We start from the raw sequence: 17861 nt of genomic DNA on the forward strand, positions 1-17861 counted from the left end.
CGATAACTTCTGCGCAAACCAATCAAAATATGTTTATTGTGATCTTTTTTATATTTTTTTTTACCAAAAATATGTAGCAGAAAACAAATTGGCCTAAAATGTTAAAAAAAATTTAGATTTTAATTTTTTTTGGGAATGTTGTATAGCAGAATGGGAAAAATATTGCTTTATTTTTTTTTCAAAATTGTCGCTTTTTTTTGTTTATAGCGCAAAAAATAAAAATCGCAGAGGCGATCAAATACCACCAAAAGAAAGCTATACTTGTGGGAAAAAAAGGACATCAATGTTATTTAGGTGCAGTGTTGCACGATCACGTAATTGTCCGTTAAAATAACGCAGTGCCGAATCGCAAAATATGGCCTAGTCATTAACCACTTGCCGACCACCCACAGTATATTTACTGCGGCAGTCAGCCACTCCTGGGCGAAGCGACATAGTACGACGTCGCTTGCCCTGGAGCCTGCAGGGGGTGAGCGTGTGCCGCCGGAGGCGTGCTCCCGCCCCTGCTTGTTTCCTGCCTTCCCCGTGCGAGTGACCGGCGGCTCCGATGTCCGCGATCCCGCTGAAGAGGTAGAAAGGCAGGCGGCTGATGTAAACAAAGCTGCCTGTCATTCTCCCTGGTGTAACTGCTGAGATCATACGATCCTGCTATGTAGGATAGTATGTCTCTGTGGTTACATTACAAGCCACGCCCCTAGGGACACACTTAACCCCTTGATCACTAATAAAGTTAACCCCTTCCCTGCCAGTGTCATTTTTACAGTAACAGTGCATATGTATAGGACTGATTACTGTAGAAATGTCACTGGTACCCCCAAAAGTGTCAAAAATGTTAGTCAGGGGTCCAATCTGTCCGCCGCAATGTCGCAGTCCCGCAAAAAAAATTGCAGATCGCCGCCATTACTCGTTAAAAAAAAAAAAAAAAAAACCAATAAAAATGACATAAATCTTTCCCGTAGTTAGTAGACGCTATAACTTTTGCGCAAACCAATCAAAATGCACTTATTGCAAATTTTTTTTTTTTTTTTTTTTTTTACCAAAAATATGTAGCAAAAAACAAATTGGCCTAAAATGTTAAAAAATTTTGATTTTTTTACATTTTTTGGGGGGGGGGGGGGGGGATTTCATATAAAAAAAATTAAAATATTGTTGTTTTTTCAAAATTGACGCTTTTTTATTGTTTATAGCGCAAAAAATAAAAATCTCACAGGTGATCAAATACCACCAAAAGAAATCTCTGTTTGTGGGAAAAAAAAGGACGCCAATTTCATTTGGGTACAGCGTTGCACGACCGCGAAATTGTCTGTCTGTTAAAATCATGCAGTGCCGAATCGCAAAATAGTCTCTGGTCTTTGGCAGCCAAATCCTCCGGGGCTTAAGTGGTTAAGAGGGAAAATCTTCCGGTCCAGAAGTGGTTAAAAATGATGATTTTAAATCAAGCCTTTTTACTAGTGATTTAAATCAAATCCACCCTGCTTACATCAGAGTTCTTCTTTAAGAGATGAATTCTTCACTTTCATGTCTTCTTCTATTGTCGTCAGAAGAGGAGATGAAGAAATCCTCCAATGAAAACACGGGGAAGCTGGCAATATGAGACTCCCCTAATTTTCGGGGAAGTTTCCTATGTGATGTCTCCCGAAGAGCGAGAGAGGGAATAGTTTCCAGTAGACATAAATACAAATGTAACCAGTCCTATCCCTTCCTGCTGCTGTGCTGGAAGAAATGTTTTGGCTGGAGTCCTCTCTTGTGTGTGACCACATTTAACCTCTTCTAGCCAATCAGATGAAGGTTTGCTGTTGCCATGTAATTAAAGGGTATTTCCACTTTTGCAGCCAAATTTGGACAATACCTACATTCTATTTGTTACATGTCCCCATTGACATAGCAAAACTTCAACATATTTAAAAATTGCACCTTCCTTTTTTTTTAATGCTGTTTTCTGGAACTTCCAGAAATAAAATGTTTTACTTTAGTTATTTTAGTTAGGAGAGGGCTGTGTCTGCCATAATTAACCCTGTCTGTGCTGTGCAAGAAGATATACTAGATTTGAGTTCTGTCTGTCATAAAGGGTTAAAGATTTAGGAGTTGGCCTTCTTAAATGAATAATAATGAGAATTTGACTTAAAGTGGAGTTCCACCCAGAAGTGGAAGCCCTGCTTATCTGCTCCCCCCTCCGGTGCCACATTTGGCACTTTTCAGGGGGAGAGGGGAATGGGTACCTGTTTTTGATAGGTGCCCTTTGCCCACTTCCAGGAGACTTGGCTGTGGCAAGATGCAATTAGGTTCCCTGGAAGGTCACCCCCTCCCATTTTTATTGTTCTTTTTTTTTTACTAGTAATGCCGGCGATCTGCGATTTTTAGCGGGACTGCGACATAGTTACATAGTTAGTGAGGTTGAAAAAAGACATCAGTCCATCCAGTTCAACCTATGATGTGTGTGTGTGTTTGCTGTTAACCGTACATTGTATACCCCTGTATGTTGTGGTCTTTAAGGTGCCCATCTAATAGTTTTTTGAAACTATCGATGCCCCCTGCTTATACGATTGTTACATAGTTAATATGATTGCTGCGGACAGATCAGACCCTAACTGATATTTTTGACACTTTTGGGGGACCAGTGACATTACTGCTAAAAATATGCCCGGTTACTGTAATAATGTCACTGGCAGGGAAGGGGTGAACATTATGGGTGATCAAAGGGTTAAATGTGAGCCTAGGGGAGTGATTCTAACTGGGGGGGGGGGTGTGGCTTCTGAAATGACCATGGAGACATGTGATCATATATAGAAAGATCACAGGGGCTTTATAATCATTCCAGGGAGAAGAACGGTCAGCTGTGTTTAACGTCCTTCTCTCTCAGCGTGGAACGATCGCAGATGGCAGGCGGCAATCAGAGCCCCCTGACCCGTGTGTTTGCTTCCCTGCTGCCGACTGGGGGCGGGAACGCGCCGCTGGCGGCGCACGCTTGCCCCCTAGCTCCCTGCTCGCGACCGACGTAGCTCTATGTTGGTTTGCCTGGGGGAGCCACACTGCCGCAGTAAATACACAGCGTGTGGTCGGCAACCAGTTAAGCTGGCCATACATGGATCGAAATTTTGACTGGTTCAGCTGGGACCAGCCAAATTTTGATTAATGTATGGGCAGGTTGGTTGTACACAATTTAGTCTACCGATCGATTAATGTACAAGCAGCCTGTTGGGTTTTCCCCAAGCATCAGAGCCACTGGCACTGTCAGATTACAGCATCCCGATGGTGTTGTGTTGAGTAAATGGATACCAAACATGTCAAGTCTTAAAATTGCGCACATCAGTGAAATCACAAAATACTTTGGCACCCAAAATTGTCCATAGGTGACAATTTAACCACCTCCCACCCGGCCACTGCACATATACGGCCGGGTGGGAGTCTCGTCCTTCTGATCGGACGTTCCGGAATGTCCTTCAGAAGGAGCGAGATCGCGCCGCCGCGGGCACGCGCAGCGGCGTGATCTCGATGTGCCTGTCCCTCGGACACAGAGCAACAAGATGCGGCAGGAGGGCCCTGTGATTGGCCCTCCTGATCACATGACGGCTGTGTCCAATCACAGCCGTCATGTAATGTAAACACAGCCGTTGTAACGGCTTCGATCTCTTCTCCTCCTAACAGATCCTGTCAGTGAGGAGAAGAGAGGATCGGTACTGCAGCCGGGGGATCAGTGAGTATTTCTAATTACTCACTGATCACAGGGGGGGTCTCTGCTGGTAATCAGAACATTGATTACCAGTGCAGCCCTGGGGGGGGGGGGGGGATGCCACTAGACCACCAGGGATGCCCACCAATGACCACCAGGGATGCCCACCATGGCCACCAGGGATGGCAAACAGGGCTCAGAGAGCCTGCCAGTGGTGCCTTCCCTACCAGTGCCGCCCACCAGTGCCGCCCACCAGTGCCCATCAGTGCTGCCTATCAGTGCCCATCAGCGCTGCCTATCAGTGCCCACCAATGCTGCATATCAGTGCTATCTATCAGTGCCACATATCGGTGCCCATCAGTGCTGCATATCAGTGCTACCCATCAGTGCTGCATATCAGTGTCTCCTTATCAGTGCCTGTCAGTGCAGGAAAAAACATATCTATTTACAAAATTTTATAACCTAAACAAAAAAACTTTTTTTTTTTTTTTTCAAACTTTTCCGTCTTTTTTTATTTGTGCACCAAAAAAGAAAAAACCTGGCGGTGATCAAATACCACCAAAAGAAAGCTCTATTTGTGGGGATTGTCATTCAAAATGCAACGGCGCTAAAAGCTGAAAATTGGTCTGGGAAGGAAGGGGGTTTAAGTGCCCAGTATTGAGGTAGTTAAAGGTCTTTACAGGTTATTAGTTTAGTTATTTCTTACACTTTTTACATTTTTTTTTTTTTTTTTTCATTTAACCTTTTTGCTTTTACAATGTGAGCTAACAAGCCTCTAATGTGATAGCACGGACAGTTTCTCTTTATGAAAAATGTTGTAGTCTATTAACACCCACCCCCCATGTCTCCCCTGCCCTCCATTGCAGTTAATCAAGCACAGTTCTTGATTGATTAGCTGCTTCCCCGGGTACAGTAGCTGGGGAATGAGAGCTCTGAACCTAGGATTGACATAATACGTCACTTCTGGGTCCATTAGTGGCAGAGGAGGTCATGGAACGGACGTTCCCTGATCTCTTCCCACTCTTCAGGACTGCAGGAAGTTCACTCAGTATCGAGGAACATGATAGGTCGGGAACCAGGCATTGTTATATCAAACATTGCTATTAGCCCTGTGCAGGTTACCTCTGTAGACTAGAGAACCTCCCATGGTATGGAATTTGTTTTAATGATTTTTAGGTATGCTCTGTGATAGGGAGCACATATCAAACATCAAGTGTGTGTGGGGGGGTTCTCAAATTCACAAAGGTAGAACTACACTTTAAGGTGTGTTGGCAAACAAGTGCTGTACCATGTGATCTGGCACAGGCAAACGCACTGCATTTGCGACCTGCGCTTGGGGTGACATCGACAATGATACCTGCTGCTGATCGTAACTGCAGTATGTTTTGAATATTGTGTGGTAAACGCACATGTATGACACAAGCAATGCCTGAATGATGCAACATACATGGCTTTGATCAGCACTTTGATGCAACATACCTGGCGCTGTTCTGCCCTTTGATGCAACATATCTGGCATTGTTCTACCCTTTGATGCAACATTCCTGGCCTTGAAAGGGAGTATACAAGAAAAGGTGGGTAATGGAACTGCTCTTGGAGTCCCTAGGTATAAATGTAGACGAGTTATGCTAATTGGTAAGTATATCATGAATTAATACATGTCACCATAAAAATAAAATGTCACCAAAAAAAATATATCACATCATCAAAACCATAGGTTATATGTGCAAAATCGCAAAACAGTTACCCTGTGCAAATCATTAATGGTGCAAAATACACCAAAAAAGTGCAAGCGCTAACATTTCAAACTCACTTGGTGAATACATTTATGAAAAAATCATAAATTTATTAGTGAAATTACTAGTTTTTTACTAATAATTTATGATGTTTTTTTAATGATTTTTACATTAATGTTATTCACCAAGTGAGTTTGGAATTTTAGCACTTGCACTCTTTTGGCATATTTTGCACCATTAATGATTTGCACGGGGTAACTGTGATTTTGCACATATAACCTATATTTTTTATGGTGATCTATATTGTTTATGGTGACCTATTTTATTTTTATGGTGACATATATTTATTATTTCATGATATACTTACCAATTAGCATAATTCTTGTTTACATATATACCTAGGGAAACCAAGAACAGCGCAGTTACCCACCTTTTCTTGTATACTCCCTTTCATAGGCGCCACTATGGTGGCTAGTCAGGGTGGGGGCAGCAGCCATATATCAACTAGATCCATAGCGCGGAAACACATACCTTAAATACCAGGCCTTGATCTGCTCTTTGATGCAACATGCATGGCCTTGATCCGCTCTTTGATGCAACACACATGACGTTGATCCGCCCTTTGATGCAACATACATGACGTTGATCCGCCCTTTGATGCAACATACATGACGTTGATCCGCATTATGATGCAACATACATGGCGCTGATCCGCCGTTTGATGCAACATACATGGCGCTGATCCGCCGTTTGATGCAACATACATGGCATTGATCTGCCGTTTGATGCATTATCCCTCTTCTCAATCTGAATCATGATTCATTTTCTGATGTGCATGAAGATATTTAATTAGAAAGGATTGACAATATTGCACCATGGCCTGGTTTAAATTGAGAGCTCACTTAACATCTGTAAATCATTTTTCTCGTTCATTTCAGTCAACCTAGTCACAGTAATTCTAGGTTCACACTGCGGCTTTGAAATCGTGCAACTTCACTTGAAATTACACAATTTCATAGCCGCATGTCAGTGCGACTTGGCTGACATCTGTGTGACTTCCTGCACAGATGTCTATGCAAGATGTACCGGAGTTCACCAAAAGTAGTGCAGGAACTACTTTTTCAAATCCGTGCGGCACCGCAAAGTTAGCGTCGCACCGATATTGAACAGTTCCATAGCCGACAATAGGGTGCGACCTGTCAAATCACATGGCAAGTCGCACTGGTGTGAACGGGGGCTAAATTGTTGATTGTGTGATGATATAGATAGTTATGTGGCCACTGGCAGGATCACCAGGTGAAAATAAAGAAGGGAAGAGGCTGATAAAAGAAAACGAATGCAGCCACCACATGGAAGGACTAGTAAGCCACAGTATTATTTTTGTTCTTGGTTTAGATATCCTTTAAATTGGTAGCACATCACTGGACAACAGTAATATTATTCCACTATGCCAAAAGTGATGCCCCCACAGATTTTTTTGTATGGTGGACATAGCCTTATTCATATGTGATATTGGGGATGTGCCTTTTGTATGCAGAAAGCCTACTGGTCAGGTTATTACTGGTGTATATGGAACGACGACAGTTTGTGCAGCGCTTCACATATTGTACACTAACATGAGTCCTATCCTCAAGGAGCTTACAGTCTAAGGTCCTTCATCACATGCATACATACTAGGGCCAATTATCCTACCAGCATACTTTGAAATGCAGGAGAGAACTGGAGTACCTAGAAGAAACCAACGCAATTACAAGGAGAACATGCAAACTCCATGCAGATAGTGTCCTGGTTGGGATTTGTACCAAGGACTCTAGTGCTGCAAAGCAGAGATGCTAATGTAATAATGCATGTTTTAGTGTTCCCTATACTCTACAAGTGCTGAACGAGTTACTCTCTGGAAGCAGAACGCTGCCAGTCTTTTCTTCTTCTTCAGCAACCAGCCTCTGGTTTCCGCTGCCCATCCCACCCTTTATTCTGTAATGGTAGAAGGCAGCACGTCTTCGGGATAATAGCCTCTGCATAGTACAGGCCATGTCTCCCCTCTTCTGCTCTCAGGAATCCATCATTCACTTCCTGTGGGTTCAGGGCCTCGTCCTGCACAGACCTTCTTCCAGTGAAATGAGGCCAGAAATTACAACCAGATGGTCCTGCTCACTTTCCTCTTGCACTGTCCTGGCCACGTATGACTATTCATTCTCTTGTGTGAGCAGACAAGATGACTAGTCAATGCTGAGTCACGTTCTTCTCGAATGTTTACTGAGACGTAGAAGAAAGCTGGTGTGCACCCTATTTATAAGGGATATAACATGTTGCTTGATTCCCACTATTTTTCCATTATTACATTTGCTATATAGTTTCATTATTTGACCTATAGGTTTTCAAAAAAAATAAAATATTTAGGGCTCATTCACACCGTATGCAGTGACTGGCATTTTCCTTACTGGATCACCACCAGTCACTCTAAAGCGGGACATACATGAATCAAAATTTGGCCAGTTCAGCAGGTACCAGCCAAAATTAAATCCATTTATGGACAGGCTTATGTACCCAAGTCAATCCATCTTTGTACACAATAAACACGGAACCACTCATCACCACAACACAGCAGACACCGGCCACACATCAAAGCAAATCATTTTAGGGTACTGCTAATGTGAACATACCCTTAAGCCTCGTACACACGCGTCGAAAATTGGCAGGGAATTTTCGTCCGACGACCGATCTGCCGATTTTCGGCTTGTTAGTATGATGCTTCCGACAACCGACTCCGACTTTTCGGCCGAAAAAAATCTGGTGTGCAGGCTATAAAATTTTTGGCCACCGTCAAAACACGGCCGATTTTCGTGCAGTCAGTACAGATTTCGACAGGGAAAAATCTAATGAGCAAGACTGGGCATGCTCAGAGAAGAAAGAACACAAAGCAATCCAATACATGACATCACTTCTGAAGTAGAATTTTGTCGGGCGAGAAAATTCCTGTGCAGTCTAGGCACATTTCAACCAACAAAACACCACTCTGGACAAAAGACGGACGATCGGTCGGCTGATAATCGTTGCGTGTGTACGGGGCTTTATACACAGGAGAATTTGTTTATGCTTCCCATATAGCCTCTCCTCCACCAGGTTTTTTTTTTTTTTAAATTTGAATTGTTAACAAAGTACATCAAACACTTACCATTTGACACGGGAAAATAAGAAAGCTCAAGGGGGCTACACAGAGTCCAAATAATACAAGTACCATTCTGATTTCCTATGCGACAGGGCTATGAGCACAGTAACTGGTCATGGCAAATCAAACCGAAATTGTACCATACACACAATACACAGACACCCTTCCCTTTCTTCTCCCCCAAAGAACTGGCAGAGCTGCACTAATAACGGAAGCAATAAGGGCCCATACAACTCTGAAGAACCTTCCATTCTGTGTGAGAGGGGCTCCATTCACACTTGTTTGACTCAAAAGGCCTGGAAAACAAAATAAGGAGGGAAAAAACAGAGTTGATAATTCAGAGATGATACTGCCTTATTCCAGAATGGATTATTTTCTGTATTTTCCTAAAAATTCTACAAACCATACACCCGAATGACAACGTGAAAGAAGTTTGTTTGAAATCTTTGCAAATTTATTCAGCAATTGGAGTCCACCTGTGTTATATTCAGTTGATTGCGCATGATTTGGAAAGCCACACACCTGTCTATATAAGGTCCCACAGTTACCAGTGCACGTCGGAGAACAAACCAAGCCATGAAGTCCAAGGAATTGTCTGTAGACCTCCGAGACAGGATTGTATCAAGGCACAGATCTGGGGAAGGATACAGAAACCTTTCTGCAGCATTGAAGGTCCCAATGAGCACAGTGGCCGCCATCATCTGTAAAAGGTAAAAGTTTGGAACCACCAAGACCCTTCCTAGAGCGGGCTCCCCGGCCAAACTCAGTGATCAGGGGAGAAGGGCTTTAGTCAGGGAGGTGACCAAGAACCCGATGGTCTGACAGAGCTCCAGCGTTTCTCTGTGGAGAGAGGAGAATCTTCCAGCAGAACAACCATCAAGCCTATTTGGTAGAGTGGCCAGGTGGAAGCCACTCCTCAGTAAAAGGCACATGACGGCCCACCTGGAGTTTGCCAAAAGGCACCTGAAGGACTCTTCGACCATGAGAAATAAAATTCTCTGGTTTGATGAAACAAAGATTGAACCCTTTGGACTGAATGTCGAGCGTCAAGTTTGGAGGAAAGCAGGCTCTGCTCATCATCTTGCCAATACCATCCTTACAGTGAAGCATGGTGGTGGCAGCATCATGCTGTGGGGATGTTTTTAATCGGCAGGAACTGGGAGACTAGTCAGGATTGGGGGAAAGATGAATGCACCAATGTGCAGAGACCTCCTTAATGAAAACCTGATCCAGAGGGCTTTGGCCCTCAGACTGGGGCGAAGGTTGATCTTCCAACAGGGCAATGACCCGAAGCCCACAGCCAAGATAACAAAGGAGTGGCTATGGGACAACTCTGTGAATGTCCTTCAGTGGGCCAGCCAGAGCCCAGACTTGAACCCAATTGAACATCTCTGGAGAGATCTGAAAATGGCAGTGCACCTACGCTCCCCATCCAACCTGTTGGAGCTTGAGAGGTCCTGCAAAGAAGAATGGGAGAAACTGCCCAAAAATACGTGTGCAAAGCTTGTAGCATCATATCCAAAAAAATTGAGGATGTAATTGGTGCCGAAGGTGCTTCAACAAAGTATTGAGCCAAGGCTGTGAATACTTGATGTTCATAGGATTTTTGTTTTGTTTATTTTTAATACATTTTGCAAAGGTTTTAAACAAACTTCTTTCACGTTGTCATTATGGGGTATTGTTGGTAGAATTTTGAGGAAACAAATTGAATTTATTCCATTTTGAAAGAAGGCTGTCATATAACAAAATGTGGAAAAAGTGAAGCGCTGTGAATACTCTGTGGATGCACTGAAGAGTAGACCAGATGCCATCCTCCAGTTCTGTGTAAACACAACAAATTGTATGCCCGTGTTGAGTATTTTTTTTTTTTTTTACAGCACTGTTATGGCCATATAGATTAATTGACCCCTATGTTGCAGATCACAGCCGCCAACCTGAACTTACTGTGCTGAAGTCAGGCCACTACATACTGGTGTCCAGTCAGGTTTCTGAATAATCTGTTTTGGCCCAGAGCGAACCTACTGATAGACGTGTTCTGGTTCGAGAATGGCGCTCCGTCCTGCAATACTGGATTTATGCTCTGTGCTGCTGTGGAAGTTGCTTTCTAATAGGGATCGACCGATTATCGGCAAAGCCGATATATCGAGGGCCGATATGGACTTTCCCCGATATATCGGAATCGGCTTTTGAGTTACCGATATTGCCGATATTTCAGGAAAGTGCATGTACCGGGGTCCATAGCCGACAGTTGGCTGTCTTGTAATGACAACCGATACGGCTGAGAAGCCGCTCGGCTGTCATTCCAAGGAGCAGGAGAAGACGTCCTCTCCCTTCCGCGGCTCGCCCGGGTCTCCCGTCCCACTGGGAGTCCCAGGCATCCTACCTTTACCGCCGCCGTCTGACCGGGTCTCCATCTGCACTGCCGCCGTCTGACCGAGTCTCCATTTCTTTGAATTTGGCGCCGCCAATTACCCCGGAAGTGATGTCATGTCATGACATCCCTTCCCTGTACTGGCGGCGCCAAATTCAAAATCTTACAGCATGCAAAACAGCCAAACTTGGTGTTTTAAATGCTTTAAGTGCAGAGGATCGGTTTGGGGTCTTTTAGACCCCCAGATACCTCCACCACAGTACCTGTAGACATTAAAAAAAAAAATAGATATCCGATGACCAAAATATTGGTATCGGCGGTAAAAAAAACTATATCTGTCGATCACTACTTTCTAATGCTATTCCAGGGTTTTCATACATCAGATACCTGATGCTTTTCATTTACACCTACTTGTTTTAAGCTGTTTGTTTTTATCCAAATTAAAATCCAAATATCCTATAACTAAAAGAAAAAATGAACCTTTTTTTAGCCTTCTGCAACTTCTGATTATTGTCTTTGTCCCCACTAGGAGAATTCTTTTAGCTTCCATGATGATATTGGAGAGAACAGGTAGTGAGAGGAAATCTTCAGAATAGGGACAGCCAACAATAAAAGTGTAGTAGAGAAGAGTTGGAGCCTCCTACAGAGTGTTATTTTGGTCTGTGTCCCCATATGAGGGGACTTCCTGTCCAGAAGATGGGCATCAGAACATGAACAGAAATCACCTACACAGCGATACAGACCCTATTCAGATTCAAACCAATAAATTCCCTGAACATAGACACCACATTTAAAACCAAAAGTACGTTCTACCCCTTTCTTCATCTAAAATTATAGTTTAGGCTGGAGTTGGACTATAACATCTTTGTATTCTCTGTTCCTCTTGTTACAAATCTCTGTGCCAGTAATTAGCCCTTATTCAGTGTCCGAAGACTACATATCGCCAGGTGTTTGTGTACCCAAATTATAATACTAGCAGGCACTATGACATTGTAAACGGTGCAGTCAGCAGTCCCTTATTATGACCCTTTACCATACATCCACGATTGGTGGGCCCACTGCCCATTCTTGTGCTCCAGGTCTTCGCTTCCCAGTGATGTGTAAATCCTGTAAGTCACAGATTCCAGGGCCACATTTTAGGGACATACCAGCAGATTGTACTAGGAAAATCTAAAACGCGAATGTTAGTACCTTTCATACATTTTTTTTTTTAATGGAATTGCAGGTACAGTAAAGCCTTAGATTGCAAGCCTAATTTGTTCCAGAAACATGCTTGTAATCCAAAGCACTCTTGTATCAAAGCGAATTTCCCCATAAGAAATAATGGAAACTCCGATGATTCGTTCCACAACCATTTATTTAGAAGTCCTTCAGTTAAGTCCTTCAGCTTCCACAAGGGGATTAGAACCAAAGACCCGCAGGAGCTACATAGTATAAAAAAGAAGAGAGGCGCCTCGAAGTGTAGCAATATGGTTACATTTAATGAAGGTTCAACATTTAGCAACTCGATTAAAAGAGGCACATCTAGGAATGCAGACATCGGGGTAAAGCTGTCCACATAGACCATCGTCCGCACCACCGGCTCTCACTGCTGCAATCATGGCTGGGGAAACTACCCTGCAGTATAGTGATCTTAAAGCACTCATGGAGCACAGTGTGGAAGGGATGACATAGATGGTGGTGTGGAGGACGGTTTATGTGGACATCTTTACCCCAGATGCCTGCATACTTAGACGTGCCTCTTTTAATCATCAACCATGTGAGTTGCTAAATGTTGTACCTTCATTAAAAGTAACCATAGTGCTACACTTAGAGGCGCCGCTCTTCTCATTTATACTCTGTTGTGATGTGAGGCTACTTGTAAATCAAGACATTGCTTAACCATTTATAAAAAATTTTGCTCGTCTTGCAAAACGCTCTCAAACCAACTCTCAACGAAGTCTCAAGTTGCTCTCCAAGGTTTTACTGTAAAGTGATTTAACTTTCTCCCATATGACTCTCTGGTTTCCGTACATGTAATTGGTTCATGTCTGCCCATTCTTTTTGGGGTGATGCCATATCCGCAGAGTTGTCTGTAGAGAATATGACTACACACACATGAACATGGGGCTGGAGAACACTTTGTAACAAAATCCTCTTTCTTTTTTGCTTTTTACTTTTGGATTTAAAAAAACAAAAAAAACAAAAAAAAAAAACAGCACAGTATTCTATATTTTAAAGATAGAAATGATGCACAGGAAAAAGTCTGAATTAGTTTTATAGCCATGTACGGCAATGTAATGTTAAAATGCCACTGTTATCTAGATAAAGAAATAATATAAAAAAAAGTACTATATATATAATATATATATTTTACACAGTACATTTACACAAAGTCTGAACAATACTAATATATTTTAGTTCTGAACACAGTGGCCTACCATACCAGTGGCAGTCTCCATCAGCCCCACCCTTTGTTTCGCTATGTTGTTTTCGGGGGGTGTTTGCATGCAGTTTCTCATGGCTTGGTGATTTTGGGGATTTTAAACTGGTCTTAGGCCTCGTTCACATCTAGCGATTTGGAATTGTGGGCGGAATGGCCGCACATCTGCCCACGATTCCAAATGACACTGGAGTGCTGGCAGAGCGCAGCACACTTGTGCAGGTGCCATTCATTTTCAATGTCACCTAAACACGGTGCGGTTTTGCGGCGCAATAAATCACATTGCGCAAAGCTTGTCACCCAAAAAGGAGCAGGAGCTTCTTTTGGGTGACAAACACAATGCAATTTGGGCGACAAATGTGAGGCTGCACTACGTTTATGTGCCATTAAAAATTAAGGGCACCGAACAAGCGTGCTGCGGTTTGACATCACAAGAAGAATTACGACAGTTCCGCCTGCAATCTCAAATCGCTAGATGTGAACCGGGCCTTATGTTTGGAGAACATGCAGATCGTACACTCTTTGTGGTATTTCTTGGCAGGTAGGAAGATAAATGATAATATATCTAAAGGAGTTTTTAACTTTCAATTCTGATTGGATTTCCTTTTTTTTATTTTAACTGCCATTCCTCAAAAAATAAATTCCTTCTTTTTATTTTATTTTAGAAACACGAGAATATAAAAGGAAGCCAGCGTGCAAAACTGGAAAACGTATGAATGGAAATCCAGACATTAAGGAGAATTGTTAGGGGACATATTTATCAAGTGAAGACCTACTAGATACCTTGATGACGGAGTGATTCCTTTTTTGTTCTTTGTAAATGAGGACTTGAATTTTATATTGTGTTTACTTACAGCAACCTAATGAGCTTATCACACAAAATCAGGATGGCCTGAACTTGATTATTGCCTTTAACAACTACCATGTAATTTCAATGACGTGAGATGCTATATCTTAAGCAGGAGATCATCCTTATTTAAGGAGTAGGTAGGTTGCCTTCATGTACAGGATACAACACGACTTCCAGGAGAATGCCCAGAAGAGGGTTTTATCTACAAGGCAAGACCCGTTGGTTACTTGTTGGACTGGCCCTGTTTTTTAGCCTAATGCTTCTCACATATCTCTTGGAATGTGCACCAACCCCAGAAGGAAATGGATCGCTGCCTGGAATCGCCGGAGAGATGTATAGCAAGGAATACTACCAGGCTCTTCTTCAGGAACAAGAGGAGCATTATAAAAGCCGGGCAACTAGTCTAAAGCGTCAGATTGCTCAGCTAAAGCAGGAGCTTCAGGAGATGAGTGAGAAACTGCGATCTGCACAAGACAAGAAACTTGCCAATGGTGCCGGACACCAAGGTACCAAAGAGCAACCTCCTAACGATCTACTTGAATTTCTGCACTCACAGATTGACAAAGCTGAGGTTGTGGTGGGTGCTAAACTTCCTAGCGAATATGCTGTTGTTCCCTTTGAGAGTTTTGATTCTATGAAGGTTTATCAGTTGGAGATGGGTCTGACACGGCACCCTGAGGAGAAACCAATAAGGAAGGACAGGAGAGATGAACTGGTCGAAGTTATAGAAGCTGGCCTGGAGGTCATTAATAATCCAGATGAGGATGATGAGGAGCAGGAGAACCGAGGAGGCGATAAAGTTTTATTTACTGAAGCTGATTTTGTAGAAGGTATGAAAAATGTGTTCTGCCTTCTATTTATGTTCTTTTATACTTCATGTGGATGGAAGGACTCCATGCTTACAATGGGTGCATCATGAATACCAGCTGTCGTAAAGATTGGTATCATTTTTTTTCTTGAAGCTTTGAATTGATGCTTTGCCTTTTCCCATCATTATCCATTATATTTAGATAGCATTTGTGTAATTCATAGGTGTAAGCTATTTATCAGTATGGTGAGGTTACATTGCCCTTAGTAACACTAAACTGTTAAAAATAATAAATCAGTAAAATTTATTGCTACAACTACTTTATACTGATAAAAGTTGAAATTTCTTGCACAACCAGCCCCTGCTCGAAAAAAGCGATGACCTTCGGACTCCACTCCTGGAAGAGCTGCCTAAGAATAATCAATACAAGAAAACAAGAGAAGGGCGCACCGACCTTGTGCATTACCACTTAAAAGTTTATTAAAATCAAAGAAGGGTAGCGTACAATATACTCACAAACGTAGCATATGAACAAGCATATAGGAAATGGGCACCGCTCGCTTCCAGGACACTTCTCTACTGCTGGATAGCGTGATGGCGACCTTGGCTCTGAGGAAGAGGGTCCTTCCCTCGAAACGCGTAAGCCACATCAGGTTTTGAGGACGCCATCATGCTATCCAGCAGTAGAGAAGTGTCCTGGAAGCGAGCGGTGCCCATTTCCTATATGCTTGTTCGTATGCTACGCTTGTGAGTATATTGTACGCTACCCTTCTTTGATTTTAATAAACTTTTAAGTGGTAATGCACAAGGTCGGTGCGCCCTAATCTTGTTGTTTTCTTGTAGTGCCTTTTGGATACCCTTGGTCCTGAGGGGGGCAGCAAGACCACTTCATTTGTGTCATAAAACCGCCTAGAAGATTCACCTTCCCGCATACCACTTGAGCGCAGGAGAGATATTGTTGTTTCTAAGAATAATCAATGCCTTTACACCAGGGTTTCCCAACTAAGGTTCCTACCAAGGTTGCTAGGGGTTCCTTGAGCAATGAGCAATTTCTGCCTCTCCAATAAGTTCCTAATTATATCAATGATCTTTTTAGCTATCTGTAAGGGGAGATTCTTCCCAATGACTACAAGTGTGAGGAGCATTCTACCCACTGACCATCACACTAATGTATCATGAGTCGTAGATAAAGTAATTTTTAACAGTGGTTCCCTGAGACCGGAAAGTTATTTTAAAGGTTCCTCTCTGTTAAATAGGTTGAGAAAGGCTGATCTACACTGATTAGGACCTGACTGAGACCATCTACTACTTTGAGATCCAGTGCCAAAATCTTTCCTTTACTTCCTGAATAAGTTCAAATTGGACCCCATTTTTAATACATATAAAAATGATGACCCTTATTCTGCCCACTGTGACCTCTCTGAAATCTTTACAGATCTGTTAATGAAACACCAATAACATTGAGCTACGTTATTCTGTTGTGCATCATAGGTGCTTTGAAATACTGGACAATTGGCACAGTTACGCAAAACAAATAGCTTAAGGCAGGCCATAAATTATGCGATTTTCTATCCTGTAACCATGGGTTACACAGCCAATGTTGATGGAGGAATCCCTCCCATGGAGCTTTTGTGTTCTCCTGGCGGGGAGTCATTCCTTTCGGGAGACCACATTGATTATTCCTAGCGACTATAGCTGCTTGCAATAATCCGATGTAAAAATCCCACATGCTAATTGTACCCAAGTTGACCGATAGCTCGACTTGGTACAATCGGCCTGCCCATACGGTTCTAATTTTTGCCGGTCCCTGCTGAACTTGCCGAGATTCGAACCATCTATGGCCGGCTAAGTGTGATTAAATTATATAAATGGGTTTATACTTGAAGCTTGTTAACAAACACTCTAGAATGGTATAGGATTAATGATGCAAAAATACTCAAAACCTTTACTAGACCTTGTGTGCGGTTTCTGAGTTCCACCATTTAATCATTTTGATCACATTTTAATGTTTTTATCACATCAGTCTTCTTTTTCTCTGGAATCCCTATGTGTTAATCGTTTTCCTCTCACCTCGTTGGTATTAGGATATTACCGAACCGAGAGGGACAAGGGCTCCCATTATGAACTGTTCTACAGGAAACCAGAGTCTGGAAGTTACCACCACATCACTTTATTCCGACCCTTTGGCCCACTCATGAAGGTCAAGGTGGAAACACAGGATGTCTCCAGGACAATCATAAATATCATCGTCCCACTGTCTGGACGAACAGAGGCCTTTGCACAGTTTATGCAGAACTACAAGTAAGATTTCAGTGTGATTGACAACCTGGACTCCTTCCAGCAGCTGCTTTTATCTAAAGAGATAGTGTGGGTGTAAAAACTTCAGAACCACCTTTATTGCAAATCTATAAAATGAAGTAAATTTCAGAACACTAAAGAGATGACATTTATGGAAGATTAAGGTGTAATTCCTGTTTTTGCTTATTGCCACCATGCCTTGTGCTTAGGTGAGAGTGACGTCAAGGTCCTTCCAGACAGATCTCGAAACTGAGGATTCCGAACCTCATAAAAAGACACCGCCGCATTGTGCTGTTTTTTGCGATGATGTTTAATACTCAGCATTCCTCCAGATCTTGCTGGAAGGATTGTAACCTCACCATTTGCAGTGTGAAAGCCAGGTTTATTCACAGGTGTTTTATTTTTTTAAATAGTGTAGCAATTTTAGATGGAAAAAAACAGTCTGTAAAAAGTGGATCTTGCATTTTAGAGCATTGTTTGCTTTAAAGTGAAACTAAACCCTCCTATTGTTTTCAGCCAAGGAAGCGGCCATCTTGGC

At 42.6% G+C, this 17861-nt stretch overlaps 1 protein-coding gene across 1 annotated transcript in view; it reads left to right on the forward strand.

Moving 5' to 3' along the window:
- Positions 1–17861, forward strand: part of CSGALNACT2 (chondroitin sulfate N-acetylgalactosaminyltransferase 2) — a 110202-nt gene that overhangs the window by 62299 nt on the left and 30042 nt on the right. Inside the window, exons 2-3 of the mRNA XM_082267361.1 lie at positions 14033–15047; positions 17110–17326. Coding sequence (XP_082123487.1) covers positions 14399–15047; positions 17110–17326 — 866 coding nt within the window. The 5' untranslated portion in view covers positions 14033–14398. The remainder of the gene's footprint in view (positions 1–14032; positions 15048–17109; positions 17327–17861) is intronic.

The sequence above is a fragment of the Pelophylax lessonae genome (assembly GCF_965119305.1).
Source record: "Pelophylax lessonae genome assembly, chromosome: 9".
Taxonomy (NCBI): Eukaryota; Metazoa; Chordata; class Amphibia; order Anura; family Ranidae; genus Pelophylax; species Pelophylax lessonae.